Source organism: Pelophylax lessonae (genome assembly GCF_965119305.1).
Source record: "Pelophylax lessonae genome assembly, chromosome: 1".
Lineage (NCBI taxonomy): Eukaryota > Metazoa > Chordata > Amphibia > Anura > Ranidae > Pelophylax > Pelophylax lessonae.
The window spans coordinates 148,748,034-148,765,909 of record NC_138768.1 but is presented as its reverse complement, the minus strand read 5'-3'; the positions used below and the strand labels follow the sequence as shown (position 1 = coordinate 148,765,909).

General features: G+C 40.6%; 1 protein-coding gene across 2 annotated transcripts in view; it reads left to right on the top strand.

Annotated features, from left to right (window-relative positions):
* Positions 1-17,876, top strand: part of EDIL3 (EGF like repeats and discoidin domains 3) — a 960,591-nt gene that overhangs the window by 222,004 nt on the left and 720,711 nt on the right. Inside the window, exon 2 of one of the 2 annotated variants that reach the window (XM_082243154.1) lies at positions 6,220-6,294. In XM_082243154.1, coding sequence (XP_082099280.1) covers positions 6,220-6,294 — 75 coding nt within the window. Of the gene's footprint in view, positions 1-6,219; positions 6,349-17,876 lie in introns of both variants that reach the window. The other variant, XM_082243153.1, reaches the window with a different exon arrangement.

Here is a 17,876-nt window from a genome sequence, read left to right as displayed (position 1 = left end):
ATCCAATAAGAAAAAAATAATAAAAAATCATTTTTTTCATTAATTTAGGCCAATATGTATTCTGCTACATATTTTTGGTAAAAAAAATCCTAATAGGCATATATTGATTGGCTTGCGCAAAAGTTATAGCGTCTACAAACTATGGAACACATTTATGGACTTTTTATTTTTTTATTGTTTTTCCCAGTAATGGCAGTGATTAGTGATTTTTTCGTAGGACTGCAACATTGCGGCGGACAAATCTGACACCAAGTGACACTTTTATGGGACCAGTGACACCAATACAGTGATCAGTGCTAAAAATATGCACTGTTACTGTAAAAATGACACTGGCAGGGAAGGGGTTAACACTAGGGGTGATCAAGGGGTTAAGTGTGCTCCTAGGGAGTGCTTTCTAACAGTAGGGGGACTAGATTTACTAGAGGAAAAGAGAGATCCATGTTTCAGCTTAGCTGAAACACAAGATATCTCTCTTCATTTGTGACAGACCACCGTTTTGTCATTCCTCTGTGGTTCCTGGCAGCTACCGGACCCACTGATTGACTCCCACTGTGATTGGACACAGCTGGAGCAAATCAGTGGGTGACCCTGAAAACCCCTGCACAAAATCACATACATGTATGTGATTTTGCGCAGCAGGGCCGCCCTGCCGCAGTATATATGCGGTGGGCGATCTGGAACTGGTTAAAGACATGACTATACAGAAGATAACATTGCAAATAAGAATTTAGGAACTGCCATGAGAACTGAACAAGCTAAAGTTTGATTGGTTACTATGCACAGCTTCTCTCAGAGATTCTGTCTGCTCCAGTTTTAGTAAATTCCCCCTATAGCACTCATGAATGACAGAAAATGACTTGGTCATTCTTTTATACTACTAAGTATTTGTCTATATATTATCCATATTCAATTTTTTAATTATGACCTTCTTACCCAGTGTCACATGGGGAAACCACCATGAGGTTACCTAATTTTAAAAACTGATATTCAGTTGCACCCTACTGACAACAACCACTTGTAACCACACTCACAAAACACACCCCCATTAGTAGCCACACTTACAAATTTACACCCTCATTTTTAACACACCCTCAAACAAACGTCATGGGCTTTTGTAACAAATGGCGAATATTTATGTTATAAAGACAAAACAAACATATTTAAAAAAGAGGTGCCATGATATGCATATACGGCTATGAAGGATCATTTTGAAGGTATTAAGAAGAAAATGGCAGTGCATACCTCACTGCCCACTGAATAATAGTAGGCATGGCCAATAAAGTTGGTGTTGCTTCACAGTACTGGAGTACACTAAGCATATGCAAGATCACTATACACAGTTTTTTAAGGAGATAAGCAAGCAGGGCCCTATTGTAAAGTAATAAATGTTTAAAGAAAAGTTAAAATTACAAATATCGCTGTAAAAATAAAAACATATCCTACCATTTTAATGTGGCATTCAATATAGTTCAGATGCGCAGGGGTCAGGAGTATGTATTGCAGCATTTAGAGATCAGTATTATTTAATGCAGAGTTTGGAGGTCAATAGTATATAATGGAGAGTCTAGAGTAGAAAGCAGTGCAGAGGTTAGAAGTATGTAGTGTTCAGCGATAAGGGGAAAGTAACACATTTCAGGGGTCAGTAGTATTTAACACAGAGTTCAGTAAAAGGTAATGCAGAGGTCAGTCGAAAGCAGCATCAAGTTTAGGGATCAGTGATAAGTAATGTAGAGTGTGGGGTCAGGAGAAGGTAATGCAGAGTGTAGGAGTCAGAAGGAAGTAACATATTAAAAAATAAAAAAGTAGTATACTGATGGCAGGAATTTTAAGGCACCACATATACAACACATAAAGCATAACTGCATGGTGCATTACAGGGCAGAAGAGGAATCTCCCCTCCTTCCCCCATAGCTGACGCTATGGGAGTGGCGAGGTGGACCAAGATGGTGGGCATAGGTCCACCACCCGCTGGCACTTGTGTGCTTCTCTCTGTGTTGACCCCCTCCCACACCTACAGCAGCTCTGCATTGGGGTGATCCACAATAGCTAGCATGTTTTGTATATGATGTCGTATTTATTACCATAAATTCATACATTAATATGTGAATATCTGTTAGAGGTAAATTGACCCAATGAGCTCCTGACAAAGTGGATGATATAATCTCCATGAAACACGTTGAGCTAGATAACATCTGTCACAACAACCTATGAGTGTTCTTTTCTTTCACTTGTTGTTAACTATACATATTTATTGTTGCTCCGGTTATATGGGTGAAAGGGATGATTGTAATTTGGTGTTTCAATATACTCTTTGATGTATCTTGGAGAATGTTTTTTATTACATGTTTTTTTAATCTATATATAAATAAAAATAATGGGACACGTAGGAAACAGTTGTTTCCTGTGTGTCCTTGGACTGACAGATGTTCTACAATGCAGTAAAATGCACATAGTGTGAATTTGCCCTAAATATCTGATTATTATGTTGTCTGAAAATAACATTTTATTGTATAAAAATTGATAGCTAGGGCATTGCAATAAAATATACAAGATATGTGCTCCATATTGCACTGAGAGACATAACAGATGCCTATTCATTTCTTACTATGTTGGCAGCAACTAAACACTAAAGCAACTGTTTGAAGATAGAAGACATTGGGATTTCTTTACTAGTGGCAAATTCACTGTGCACTTGGAAGCGCACTTGGAAGTGCAGTCGCTGTAGATCTGAGGGAGAGATGCAAGGAAAAGAAATAACAGCATTTTTGCATGCACGTGATTGGACGATAGAAATCAATAGAGCTTCCCTCATTTCAGATCTTCCCCTCAGATCTAAAGCGACTGCACTTCCAAGTGCACTTGTAGTGCACAGTGGATTTGCCTTTAGTAAATAAACCCCATTGTTTCTGACAGCTGGATTTATAACAATTGCACATATTTTCATTTTGGTACAGTCAAGGTTTAGAATGTTTGTTTAGACTTTAGTTTGATATTATGTTTTTTTTTTTTTCGCAATATAAAGTTTATTGAGAATAACTAAATATAACTTATACAGAAAATGTACTTTGTTGAAGTAAACAATTAAAGTTTTACAATCATATGTAATGGGCTTCAGACATTAACAACGAGTGTAATCAAAATGGAAATAACTGTTCCAGTCTTATAACAATACCAAAACGTATGGATGGCCAAAATATCTTAGTTGTAGGGTAGTTAAAAACCCACTTTGTCAGAACCAGCAGGCAAGCAATGGGTGGGCGTATTAGCCAAACCAACTTGTAGTCGTAAAAAGACAAACTAGAGACTGGTGTTTAACATGAAAGTTAGGTATGATGTCAGTGGCATAACAATTTATGTTTACAGTAAACCCCCCTCCATTGCGGGGGTTACGTTCCGGAACCAGCCGCGAAAAGTGAAAATCTGCGAAATAGAAATACCCTATTAAAATGCATTGTAGGCATGATTTTTTTACTGTCACTGTACGTGTGAAAGCATTTTAAGGTCTTTAAACACACTTTTAAAACAATAGAAACTCATTTAACCACTTAAGCCCTGGAAGATTTTACCCCCATTCCGACCAGGGTTTTTTTTGCGATTCGGCACTGTGTGACTTTAACGGACAATTGCGCGGTCGTGCGACGCTGTACCTTAACGAATTTGATGTCCTTTTTTTCCCACAAACAGAGCTTTCTTTTGGTGGTATTTGATCACCTGTGCGATTTTTACTTTTTGCGCTATAAACAAAAAAAGAGCGTCAATTTGCAAAAATAACAATATTTTTCACATTTTTTTATATGAAATTACCCCCCAAAAAATGTAAAAATCTAAATTTTTTAAAATTTTTGGCCAATTTGTTTTCTGCTACATATGTTTGGTAAAAAAAATCACAAAAAGTGTATTTTGATTGGTTTGCGCAAAAGTTATTGCGTTTACTAGCTAAGGGAAAGATTTCTGTCATTTTTGATGTTTTTTTAACGCGTAATGGCGGCGATCTGCGATTTTTTTTGCGGTACTGCAACATTGCGGCGGACAGATCGGACCCTTGACTGACATTTTTGACACTTTTGGGGTTACCAGTGACATTACTGCAGTAATCAGTGCTATACATATGCACTGTTACTGCAAAATGACACTGGCAGGGAAGGGGTTAACTTTATTGGAAAAGGAGGGGTTAAGTGTGTCCCTAGGGGCGTGCTTCTTACTGTGATTGGACATGGCTACTAGTGTAGGGACAGTGATCAACAGTCCTACATAGCAGAACCGTATGATCACCGTTCCTACACAGGGGAGAATGACAGGCGGCTTGTTTACATCAGCCGCCTGCCTTTCTCCCTTCACGGAAGACGATCGCGAGTGACCGGCGGACATCGGGTCCGCCGGTCACACGCACGAACTTCCCAGGGAACGAGCCGGGGCGGGCGGGCGCGCGCCTCCACGGGTGTGCGCTCGCCCGCTATTGGCTCACAAGCAACTGACAGGCTAGTGACATATATATACGTCACTTTGCCTGGCTGGGGCTGACCGCCGCAGTATATGTACTTGCGGCGGTCGGCAACCGGTTAAACACATAAAAGATACTGAGAGACATAACATTACAAAAAAAAACGCAATATACCGGGACCGCAACAACTGAACCGCGATGGAGCGGGGGTTTACTGTATAGTGATCTTGTTGGTGGGGGTTGAAGCTGAAATTTTGAAATGAACTCACTGGTTACTGAGTATAATTTTATTTGGACCAATGAACAGTACTTTTTTTTCTCTCTTTCTAGCTTCCTATTACCAGATACAATGTTTTAGATGGACATATGTGCCACGCTGTTTTTACCATTTCATGACACTGTATGGTCCAAATAAAGAACAGCAGTATACAGCAGTCTCCGATATCATGCAATTAGGCTCTGTCTCTATCATTTTGGTTATTGGTGCAAACCTAAACTGGGAGAGCTGTATAGATTGCTATTGCCAACCTCATAATCTGAAAATGTTATGAGGTTGGCAATGTTAATACCTTCTGATTCACTGGCATGGAAAAAATGTTCTGATTCAAATGAGTTCTGATATCACTCATTGACTACTTATTCTGGGTCATTGACTCTCTGTCACAGCCAACAGCCAGCCAAGCAAATCAAACAAATTAGATACCCTTTTCTGTAGTTTAAAACAGTGCCATCTACCTGTGGATTACATAGCTAGGGACTTTATCAGTAGAAAATTCTATTGCAAAGTTCCAGACCATGAGCAACCATAACACGGTTCTCAATTCCAAAAAAGAGGAATCCCTCCTCCCAAGCATGTGTTTTTGTCTCTCAAACCTCACCTCACATTCCCCTTTCTGTAGAATCTCAATTGAATGTGTTTGCTGTATCCAATTCCTTTTTTCCAGGTCTACTTTAATTTGTGTCTTTAGTTATGTTTGGATAATGGCAATATATTTGAATGTTGTTGCAATACATTGGTGCAAAAGTTACAATGCAGCAATCAGCAAATGCAATTTTAGTAATGGGATCACCATCCACAGCGGAACATATCAAACATATACAATTCTTTGAGTGTACTAGTTTTAGCAGTACCATACCTTGAGTGTTTAAGTAAAAAATATTGGTCATGTCCAAAATTGAAAGTATAAATGGCAGCTGTAGTATGGTTAATATGCTAATATGGTTGTATGATAATATGATTCCCATTGACATTGCCTTTGTGACAAAATGGCAGCTCAATAAGGTCGCTGCTTTTGTACCATGGCATTTCTAGTAATATAGCTCCTTTTTTCCAATTGCTCCTTTGGTATGGATTACATTTTTGAATATCCGTAATAGACATTTAAGTTACTCTAGGTTTTCTGGAAAGCTCCTGACCAATACAACCAGGCCTACATTTTTGGTATATTATGTGAAACATTTGTATTTATCCTAGGTGTTAGCAGCATATGTTTTTCCTTAACCATGACTTGTTAAAGTGGCTGTAAAAGTGTGGGAGTCCTTGTCACCACACCTAGACAGAAAAGTCATTTTCTAGCAAGATATTTTCTAAAAATAGAGCTGCCTATATATGTTGTGGCAACACCCTCTGGTTTATTTAAGAAGTGTCTGACTAGTTAATATGTTTTCTGCTTTTTGATGTTCATTCTGTTGAGAAATGTAAAATGACTCGGATTGTGTCTGCTGATGACTGTGTGGATGTGTCATTAATTGCACTTTTTTCTATTTTTGATTGGCAGGGGATGTGTGTGAGCCCAACCCATGTGAAAATGGAGGAATATGTTTATCGGGCTTGTCTGATGAAACCTATACATGTGAGTGCCCAGTCGGCTTCAACGATCCCAACTGTTCTAGTGTTGTGGAGGTTGGTAAGTGCAAGTTTGCTTTGATCAAATTAGGTTAATTAATTGAATTTTTATAAGACTCTTTGGAAGATAATTACTGTATTTTCTGGCGTATAAGACTACTTTTGAACCTCAAAAAAATCCCCCAAAAATGGGGGGTCGTCTTATACACCGAGTATAATATCTCCAAGGTAACCTAAGTAGAAGTATTACCAGTAGATGTAATCTCTCAAGACGCTGGTTGTGTAGGAATCCTGTACCGGTATACCGTATGTACCGTAGCTTCGACTACATACAGTGTACTGCGCTGAGCCAATCAGGGAGAGCGATGTATTCTATTATTGAATGCAAGCCTGATCGGATTGGCGGAGTATCATCAGCCCACCTCTCTGACTGCCTGACGAAGAAGCACGGATGCTCCGAACGCGTGCAACCCCTATCTTCCTCCTACCAGTAAGTGACATTGGTCAAGACCGGAAGCTGGTACCCGGAGCCCTGTTGTGAACGCTCCGCCGCTGCCGTTGAAACCCACAACAAGCTGCCACACAACAACTTTTCCACATCATCGGCATTAAACCACCTTCCTCTACGGCACTTCCCTAGGAGACAAAGATGGATGATCCCACCACACCCATCGCTCCTGTCTCACCTTACTTCTGAGTAAGTTACTACATTAATTATTGCTGAATAAAATTATGCTACACTAAGCTGGCGCCGCTCTTTCCTGTCTTCTACTCCTCAGAGCCTCTCCTCGCTCCAGTTGGCTGCCGCCGAACGTAGCCCCCTCCATCACCCATTGGATCCCCCCCTCTCCGCTGTCCAACACCCCCTCCTCTTTTTCATCTACCCCCCTTGTACCACCTAAGGACATTAGAGAGCGCCATGACACCATCCACATCTACACCTCTCTGACTCTGCCAATCCGAGCAGGCTTTGCATTCAATAGTAGAATACATCGCTCACTGTGATTGGCTCAGCGCGGTATACTGTATGTAGCCGAAGCTACGGTACATACGGTATACCGGTACAGGATTCCCACACAGCCAGCGTCTTGAGATTACATCTACTGGTAATACTTAGGTTACCTTGAAGATATTATGAGAGATTACATGTATTACAGTACTTGGGGTACCTTGGAGATCTATGAGAAATCTGATGTTTTTAAATGGTGTTAACTTGCTTCGGAAGAGGGGTAGTCTTATACGGCGAGTATAGCCCAAAACCTATGTTTGAACTTGAAAATTAGGGGGGTCGTCTTATACGCCCAGTCGTCTTATACGCCGGAAAATACGGTACAATCGAATTTCTTATTAATATACTAAAGAAGGGTTAGGGCCTTTTTGCATCCCAGCTGGCATAATCTAACTTTACTATTTGTCTTGATGATCAGAAAAAAAAGTAAGAGAGAAACTCACAATTTTATGGTTGTTACTAAAAAAAAAAAATAATAATAAAAGAGCAGCGGAGATGTCTTACAATGGGGAAACCTGTTCTATTGTCGGTGGAATTTCCCCTTTATCTTTGACATGGAAAAAAAAAAAACTTGATGGTGCTTTTAGGCCTTCCCACTCGACCCAACACTAAAAAAAGGTTTCGGCTTAAGTTTCACCTTCATTTTTTTTATCTATGTTCTCACATACATAGTTTTGGTAAATCTAAGGAAGATTGTACAGAGATTAACAGTCAGATTGTAATGTGCATGACCAGCTTTATGCATGCCCTATTGACACAAATCTTATTCATATGAATACTATTCATGATTATTTTGCTTTATTTTGCCTTATTTATTGGACAGTTTTCTGCTCAAACAGTTCATAAACGTATTCTTATGGTAAATAAAATAAAATGTTTGTTATCATATGTAAATTTCCATTAAGGACTACTCTATCACTGGATCAAATGCAAAGATAAAATGTTATCATCCTAAACTTATAAAATTACTCATAACATGGATTTTGAGAACCTTACTAAAGACAAAATCAGAAAAAAAAGTTTTAGGAAATGCAAAAATGAAAGAGTTTGTGAATGTACTTTTGAAGTTTGACACATTTAATATCCTCCTTGCAATTTTTTTTCATGTTTATTCTGTATTTTATATGTTTTCCAAAATATCTTTGAGGGCTGTGGGCAGTATGTCTGAAAATGGATAGTGGGAAAATTATGATTTAATCTTCCTCTACTTTAAAATAAATAAAAGTTAGATGTCATATTCAGTGGTCCTCAACCCTGGTCCTCAGGGCCCACTAACAGGCCAGGTTTGCAAGATAACTGAAATCCATCTCAGGTGATATAATTTGCTGCTCAGTGATTGCAGTACTCTAGTCTGCATCTCCCCAAGGTAAAATAAAATCTGGCCTGTTAGTGGGCCCTGAGGACCGGAGTTGAGGACCACTGATATAGATGATTCATTCCCATGTCTATAAAGATGTAGATGAGCAAGTTTGGGATGGAAGAACTTGACTGGCCTGCACAGAGTCCTGACCGCAACCCGATAGAACACCTTTGGGATGAATTAGAGTTTAGACTGCGAGCCAGGTCATCTCGTCCACATCAGTACCTGACCTCACAAATGTGCTTCTGGAAGAATGGTCAAACATTCCCATAGACACACTCCTAAACCTTGTGGACAGCCTTCCCAGAAGAGTTGAAGCTGTTATAGCTGCAAAGGGTTGGCCAACTCAATATATGGACTAAGACTGGGATGCCATTAAAGTTCTTGTGCGTGTAAGGGAAGTTGTCCCAATATTTTTGGTAATATAGTGTATATGAACAGGGACCTGGACAGTACTCCAAGGTGGCCTGTAAAATTTATATTCCATGGGCCACCGTTGTAAATGCAAGCAATCATGATTCTTTTTGAATTTACGATAGCTGTTGATTGAACACTTGTGAGGGATTTCTCTTTACTCAAAATGGTTATCTCAGGGATCCTCCATGATCATCTCCAGGGCTTAAATAATGAATAGATGTGCAGGATGAATAGTAAATGTTATTCTCCTTTTGTTCATGAAAAAGGCTTTGACAAATGACTGCTCATATTCAAATTTTACAGTATGTCAGAAAAATGTCACAAGAAGTAATAAGTTAATAACAAATAGAAATGCACTTTGTTGCTTCCTCTTTTTTAAATCACACAGAAATCTCCCACAAGCAGTGCTTGAATTACTTGCATTTATAACGTTTTGCATGTCCGCATTTACTGAATTGAGGCAGTCTGTCACAGGATTTGGTAAACCCAATGAGTCACCAGTGGTTTCAGACAGCTAGCAGGCAGGAAAAGAAGCTAGAGCAATGTAAGTCCTCAGACAGATTGTCAAAGCAAACAACAGTGGCAAAGTCGTGGGTTAACAGTTCGATCGGGAAAAAACAATCCAATCCTAAACCAGTCCAGATCCCAGACAATTCGCCAAAGTGCAGACTAAAGGGCCGTACACACTTGACGAAAATCGGACGAAATATCCTCCGATTTTTTTCTTGTCTATTTGTCTTCTCAGCGTTCATTACCGTCTTTAGTCGAGAGTGCATAAATGTTCACGAAATTTCTCGTCCGATTTTTTTTTTTTGCACATTTGTTCCTAGACTTCCGGGTTGTCAGCAACTTCAGATCATGCGCGGTCTTTCGTATCCGATTTTTCACGGACGTACTGCATGCACATTAAACGAAAATCGTCTGAGGACGGACGAAAAAAATGTTGGTGTTTGTCCCTCCGTTTTTTTTCGTTGAAAATGTCGGCATCGGCTGCTGAAAGTTGTGTACACACTAGCCGAAAATCGGACGATTTCACATCGGGAGGGAATTTTCGGCAGATTTTCTACTAGTGTGTACCTTGCTTAACAGTAACAGATATAATAAGCTGATTATCAGAAAAAGCACAGATAAAGCCGAGAACAAAAGCAGTTTAACCACTTCTGGACAGGAAGGTTTAACCCCTTAATGACCAGGCTATTTTTTGCTATACAACACTGCATTAATTTAACTGACAATTGAGCGGTCGTGCGACGCTGTACCCAAATAAAATGTATGTCATTTTTTTTTCCACAAATAGAGATTTCTTTTGGTGGTATTTGATCACCTGTGCCATTTTTTTTTTTTTTTTTTTGCGTTATAAACAAAAAAAGCAACAATTTTGAAAAAAAAAAAACTATATTTTTTGCTTTATGCTATTAACCACTTAAGCCCCGGAAGATTTTACCCCCATTCCGACCAGGGGGTATTTTGCGATTCGGCACTGCGTGAATTTAACGCACAATTGCGCGGTCGTGCGACGCTGTACCTAAACGAATTTGACGTCCTTTTTTTCCCACAAACAGAGCTTTCTTTTGGTGGTATTTGATCACCTGTGCGATTTTTTGATCACGCGCTATAAACAAAAAAAGAGCGTCAATTTTGCAAAAATAGCAATATTTTTCACATTTTTTTATATGAAATTCCCCCAAAAAAAAATGTAAAAATCAAAATTTTTAAAAATTTTCGGCCAATTTGTTTTATGCTACCTATGTTTGGTAAAAAAAATCGCAAAAAGCGTATTTTGATTGGTTTGCGCAAAAGTTATCGCGTTTACTAACAAAGGGAAAGATTTTTGTCATTTTTGTTGTTTTTTTTTTTAACGCGTAATGGCGGCGATCTGCGATTTTTTTTGCGGTACTGCGACATTGCGGCGGACAGATCGGACCCTTGACTGACATTTTTGACACTTTTGGGGTTACCAGTGACATTTCTACAGTAATCAGTGCTATACATATGCACTGTTACTGTAAAAATACACTGGTAGTGAAGGGGTTAACTTTATTTGGAAGGGAGGGGCTGTGTGTGTCCCTAGGGGCGTGGTTTCTACTGTGATTGGCTGTGGCTCTAGCTGTAAGGACACTGATCAACGGATCTACATACCAGATCCGTTTTATCAGTGTCTTTGCAGCGAGGAGAATGACAGGCAGTTTGTTTACACAAGCTGCCTGACATTCTCCCTCTCCCCCGCCGATCGCCGAGTGACCGGCGGACATCGGGTCCGCTGGTCACACGAGCGGGGGGGTCCGTGACCACGCGGGAGCGGGAGCGCGCCCCGGGGGGCGCGCGCTCGCTCCCTAGACCCTCACAAGCAAACAACGTAGCCCTACGTTAGTTTGCCTGTGAGGGGCTGACCGCCGACGTAGATAGTCGTGCGGCGGTCGGCAAGTGGTTAATTATTTCCAATATTTTTTTTTTTTAATCTAATTTTTTCATTAATTTAGGCCAATATGTATTCTGCTACATATTTTTGGTAAAAAATCCTAATAGGTGTATATTGATTGGTTTGCGCAAAAGTTATAGCATCTACAAAATATGTAATATTTTTATGGATTTTTTTTTTTTTTTACTAGTAATGGCGGCAATTAGGGATTTTTAGTGGGACTGCGACATTGTGACAGACAAATCGGACATCTAACTGACACTTTTTGAGGACCAGTGACACTAATACAGTGATCAGTGCTAAAAATATGCTAATGACACTGGCAGGGAAGGAGTTAACATCAGGGGTAAAGTGTGTCCCTAGAGGGTGCTTATTAACTGTGGGGGGTTTCACTGATTGGGGGAAGATAGAGATCCTGGTTCCTGCTTAGCAGGAACACAAGATCTCCATCTTGTCCCCTTGCAGAACGGCATCTCTGTTCTGCCTCTCCCAGGGATAATCGCGGGTGGCCGGCAGACATCGGGGCAGCTGGACTCATTGATTGACTTCCCCACTAGCCAGTCACAGCTTGATGGCGCCATCTAGTGGCTTTTGAACAAAACGATGTACAGGTTTTTCACCTAATTTCACCCAATAGCACCACAGTATATACAGGGCAGCTGATTGGCAAGTGGTTAAACAATTTGCAGTAGTAATTTAGGGTCGCAGAAGTCAGACAGAGCTGAAACCAGGGCATATGCAAACAGACTAAGCAGAGATCAGACCCAGGATAAATGTCCAGCAGTCTGTTTAGCTTTCTTGGAAAGGGCAAGGGTGTTCTGGACTGGACTGTGCTGAGTAATGACCAGCAGATGGAAAAACCTTAAAGATAAAAAGGGCAACAGATAAAGTCTTTTAAACCCCCACTCTTGTTGCTTTTAAAACACTGAAGGGATTTTCTCACACAACTGCTTTTGTTTAGATAATCCTAGTTTTATTCCATGTAACATAATGACAGGTCTTGTGTCGCAGGTCTGTGCAGCAGCAACAGATGGGAGGAGTTGGTAGGGCACCCTACATGGCTTCTAATTTTCTGCCAGACTACTCTAAAGAGCCCCTCTGGCCAAACAGGGACCCGAATGGACTAAAGTTCAAATGCCCGAACAACCAAGATCTAATCCAGACCTAGGTTTAGACTGAACTGTTGGCCCATTCCTATTGCAGAGTAGCAGCTTGGTGTAGTGGTGGAAAGTGGACAGGGGCCGCGCTAACTTGGTGATGCCAACATATCTGAATTCAACTACAGTAGGGTGATATGTGACCAGTCTCACTGTACATGTGAACCAGGGTTCTATTTTGGTCATCTTCACAGGAAATAGGTGCCCCCTCAGTGTGAAAAGGTTCCCTATTCTTTAATCTTGTGGCCCACAGGATCATCTAAGGGTAAAAAGAAGAGCTTTCCTATGACAAGGTTGCACTACCACAACTAACTATCTAACCAACTAACTGACTAACCCTGTTTTTTTGCCTTGTTTTAAAGGTGATCATTACATAATTCTAGTATTAAGATTTTTTTGTGTCGGTGCTGTACTGACAGTTTTCAATTATCATTTTTACCATTAAATGGAAAGAGTAGGATGGAGTCATGTCACATATCTTCCCAATAACCAACTCACAGCTAAAGTGAATTTTCGTTGGAGCAATATCTCCTCTCATGTGTGTAATAGTTTCATTTTTGCCTGTCAGGATTTTTTTCTTCCTATTTTTGAGGTGACTTGTTAATGTTAATTGGAATTGAAAACATACCTATAATAATTAATAATGCTATCAGATTTCTGATGTTAGTATTTCATACTAACTTCAGCAGAGTTCTTAATGAATAATGGCTACCTGTTATTTTTCTCTTAACCGACCTACATTGTCACTAACTCCAACCATGCAGTCATAAGTCTGTTATTTACACTTGAATGCCACTTATATATCATTTCAATGACTCCCACATATATTACCAGTAATTAGGAGACATAGAGATGCATTAAGAAGTGATGAGTGAACCAGACAAAGCTTCATTTGCAGGAGGATTTGCAAACCCAGCGGGAAGTCTGCAAACGCTGAACATAGCTTGGTCACATCTTGGTAGATTTTATGGCATTTTTCAAAGCTAATTTGTAAGCTTTTGTTAAAAATCAGCATGAGTAGCTGGGTACTACCACAGGGATGTGTAGTAATGCAAAAAAAGTAAAAAAAAAAACAATACTGTTCAGCAGGGAGGGGGTCTTTTTAAAAGGCCCAAGGTTCGGTTCACAAATGCGCGATGCGTGAACCAGCGCAATTCCTGTGTGGGTTCCTGCATCGCACCTGAAATGCCGGCGGTTTATATTGACTGACATCTGCTGACAGCTGGGGATGTCAATGTAAAGTTAAGGACACGCCCAGATTGGTTCACAGATCGCAGAGCGAACTGTGAAATCGGATCGCATGGATGTGAACACCTATGCAACCCAATTCTAGTGCAGACCAAAAAAAGGGTCCTGCACCATTTTGGTGCAAATGCAATGTGATTTCATCTGACAGTTTGTATGGCTAAATATGCATTGGATGTGATCTGCACAGCTATGCATTGCGAATCAAATGCGATGTCTGTGATTACACAAGTATGAAACCAGCCTTAAGAACAACATAATCTAAATAATCAAAATAACATGCTTGGTGGATGCCTTAAAGTTGCACATGAAGTTATAGAACAGTACAGTACAAGTTAAAGAAAAGCTCTACTGCTTCAAAAGTTCAGATCATCGGGTAGCTGGTGTTTGTAAACAAACCGGATGGGATTCTGGGTTACGCCACTGATCAAATATTGTCATGACCATATTTGGTCATTGACGTCACACAGGATCCCTGGTTAGTCATTTAGCAGCAGAAGCACTACTGCAGTACTAATGACCATCCGCTGACATCCGATTTGCGTTCTTTCCGATCAGTTCCGTTTTTTGGAATGGAAGAGAACCCTATTTTTCTTCCGTTTAAAAAAAACGGAACGGACGCAAAAACGGATGTCAGCGGTGTCATCCGCTGACATCCGCAATCCCATTGACATACATTATCCCTGTTTATCATCCGCAAACGGATGGGATGATAAACGGACATACGGACCGGATGACACAACTGTCATCCGTGTCCGTAAAAAAAAAAAAAAGTGTCGGAGCGGATCAAAAAAGGTCTGCCCCGTGTGAAAGGACCCTTATTTTTTTTTTTTTTGCTGTAGTGTTATCACCAGGAAATGATAGTTTCCCAGACGTTTGCTGTTTGTAAATAACCTAGGCAGTGAAGCTGTGTGCTGTAAATGACTAAATATGGTCATGACCATAATAAAGGGAGCCCCCACATATCCACCCCCCAAAAAATAATGAATGCGGATACATTAGTACTACTTTTTATTCAGTTAAGGTAATTGATTCAACAGAGTATACAGTGTCTCACAAAAGTAATTGCACCCCTCACATTTTTGTAAATATTTTATTATATCTTTTCATGGGACAACACTGAAGAAATTACACTTTGCTACAATGTAAAGTAGTGAGCGTACAGCTTGTATAACAGTGTAAATTTGCTGTCCCCTCAAAATTACTCAACACACAGCCATTAATGTCTAAACCACTGGCAGCAAAAGCGAGTACACCCCTAACTGAAAGTGTTCAAACTGGACCTATTTAGCCAATTTTTACCTCCCCAGTGTCATGTGACTCATTAGTGTTACAAGGTCTCAGGTGTGAATAGGGACCAGGTGTGTTAAATTTGGTTTTATTGCTCTCACTCTCTCATACTGGTCCCTGGAAGTTCAATATGGAACCTAATGGCAAAGAACTCTCTGAGGATCTGAAAAAAAGAATTGTTGCTCTACATAAAGATGGCCTAGGCTAGAAGAAGATTGCCAAGACCCTGAAACTGAGCTGCAGCACGGTGGCAACGACCATACAGCAGTTTAACAGGATAGGTTTAGCTCAGAATAGGCCTTGCCATGGTCGACCAAAGAAGTTGAGTGCACATGCTCAGCATCATATACAGAGGTTGTCTTCGGGAAATAGATATGTGAGTGCTGGCAGCATTGTTGCAGAGGTTAAAGGGGTGGGGGGTCAGCCTGTCAGTAATCAGACCATACGACATATGACGGCTAGCCAAGCGTCTTACTGCACACCCGGAAGTCTAAGCACGGCCATCTTTTTGGTTTGCGGAAGGAACACTGCCGGACAGACTCAGGCTGATTACTATCTTCTGTGAAATGTGCTTGTTATACATCAAATGGGTGAGTGCATAATTGTGTGTATACCCAAATAAAGGTTGTTTTAAGATAATGCACTATGGGCCTGTCCCTTTTGTTTAATATCCCCCAATATATGTGAGATACGGCACCTATGGGAGTCTGAATAGGATTGTACAACAACATCTTGAAGCGGAAGCGCTGGGAGCTGTATGATTCTGTGAAAGGTTGCAGTGGTCCTTAACCACACACTGCTCCAGATCCACTTTTGTCCGGTAAGAGGCAGTATATGGTGGCTGGGAATTCACTCTGTCTTTGTCGGTTTATCACCTGGGTGGATGTCCTTATTAGTACCTCCCATATCTTGTATTGCTGCATTGACACACTATTTCTATCAAGATTCTCCAGTTTTATACGCATATTGAGCAATTGATTGCATGTGGACTGTTGGGACTTTTTCTTCACTATTTTTAGCTCAACTCTATTTTTGATATATACATTGCATTAGCATGTTTAACTGTTATCACCATCAATAAATCTGTCCTGAAATATTCATACCGATACTTTGATGTCAGGTAAAAGTGAGCGTATGACTGGATGGAATGCTGGGGTTGGGGGAACTGCAATTGAAAAGTAATTGCTTCAAGGTACAGCAGGGGCAGATTGGCAACTTTCGGCCCAGGGGGAAAGTACAAACCAGAGGTCCATGGTGCAGCGACTCAGCCCCCTCCCACTCTTCCTCTTCCCGTCGTCCTCCTGACCCTCATTCTAATCTGAAGCCCTGCTCCAGATACTCTCTACTTACCGGCTGAATCTGGGTTCCTGACCTGGCCAGCAGAAGGTGGTTTGGGGGGAGCTGAGACAGCTTGGTCGGGGCTGCCCAGGGGAGAAGAGTCTCCAGTGGGGCATGGAACCAGCCTCTGCTCAGACACCGTTTAAACCATCCATGCTGGGGGGGGGGGGTGGGGGGGTGTCTGCACTCTGTCCTTGTCTTCAACCCACACTCAGTAGGTCGGTGGCAGAGACTTTCTATTTCTCCTTACCAGGAATCCTTTAGGCATGTCTGTGGCAGAAGCAGTGCAGCCTTTTTTATGGGGCATCAGAGTGGCCCGGGGGGCAATTGCCCCCCTGCCCCCTGGCCCAGTCCTCCCCTGAGGTACAGTAACACTTTAAGTGTGCAAGTAACCTTACATGTACCTGCAAAGTAAAGCGTTACAATCCTAGTATATGTTCATTTAATAGAGCAGTGATTATGCACATCTGATTGTTTTGGAGTAGGATACTGAACTTGCCACATTATTGCTCTTCTTCTATTGCTTCTTATCAAATAGACCTGAAACTCACCTAATCAAAATCTAGATACGAAGCATTTGGCTTGTTTGTTTGTCTCTTCATAGTGGTATTTTAGAGTCAGCAGCATTGGATTAAATGAAGTCATTAGTAAAACTTTGTCATCTGTTTTGTGTATCTCATTCTTTTCTCTCCTACTAATTACTTTGTAGTGAATCAATAGTTCTTTTAAAGTTTCTAACTTTCTTTCAGCTGTACTTAAGGCTTCCCACTTGTAGCTCTAATATATTCTGCCTGCAGAACTTTTTCTCATTCAGTTTATCTTTTTTTGTTCTTTTTGCTGATTTTTTTTTGCTATATGTTTATATCATTGCTAAAATACATCCTGTCGCCAGACCACAAATTTCACCAAAAATATTCCCATAAAATTATATATTGATTTACCATAATGTATCCATGTTATTCACTTGTAGAAGCCTCCCTTGTATATCCATTCAAAAGGCTTGAGACTGCTGCTGGGTTCCACCTTCATGGATGTGATGTCAGCAGCCCCAGCAGACTCAGAGTTGTCACTTATGCTTTTACCTGCATTTTTTTTTTGTACATTGGTGACAGGTACAGGAGACTCTTTTAACTATTCTAGAATAATTATGGTATAATAAAATGTATTTTAGATACAGAAACCACAAAATGTTCCTTGGTTACAGGACATATGGGTCATGTTCCAAATGGCCACCAAAATATCAACTCAAATTTACCAGACACATTAACCACTTGCCTACTGGGCACTTAAACCCCCCTCCTGCCCAGACCAATTTCCAGCTTTCAGCGCTGTTGCACTTTGATTCACAATTGCG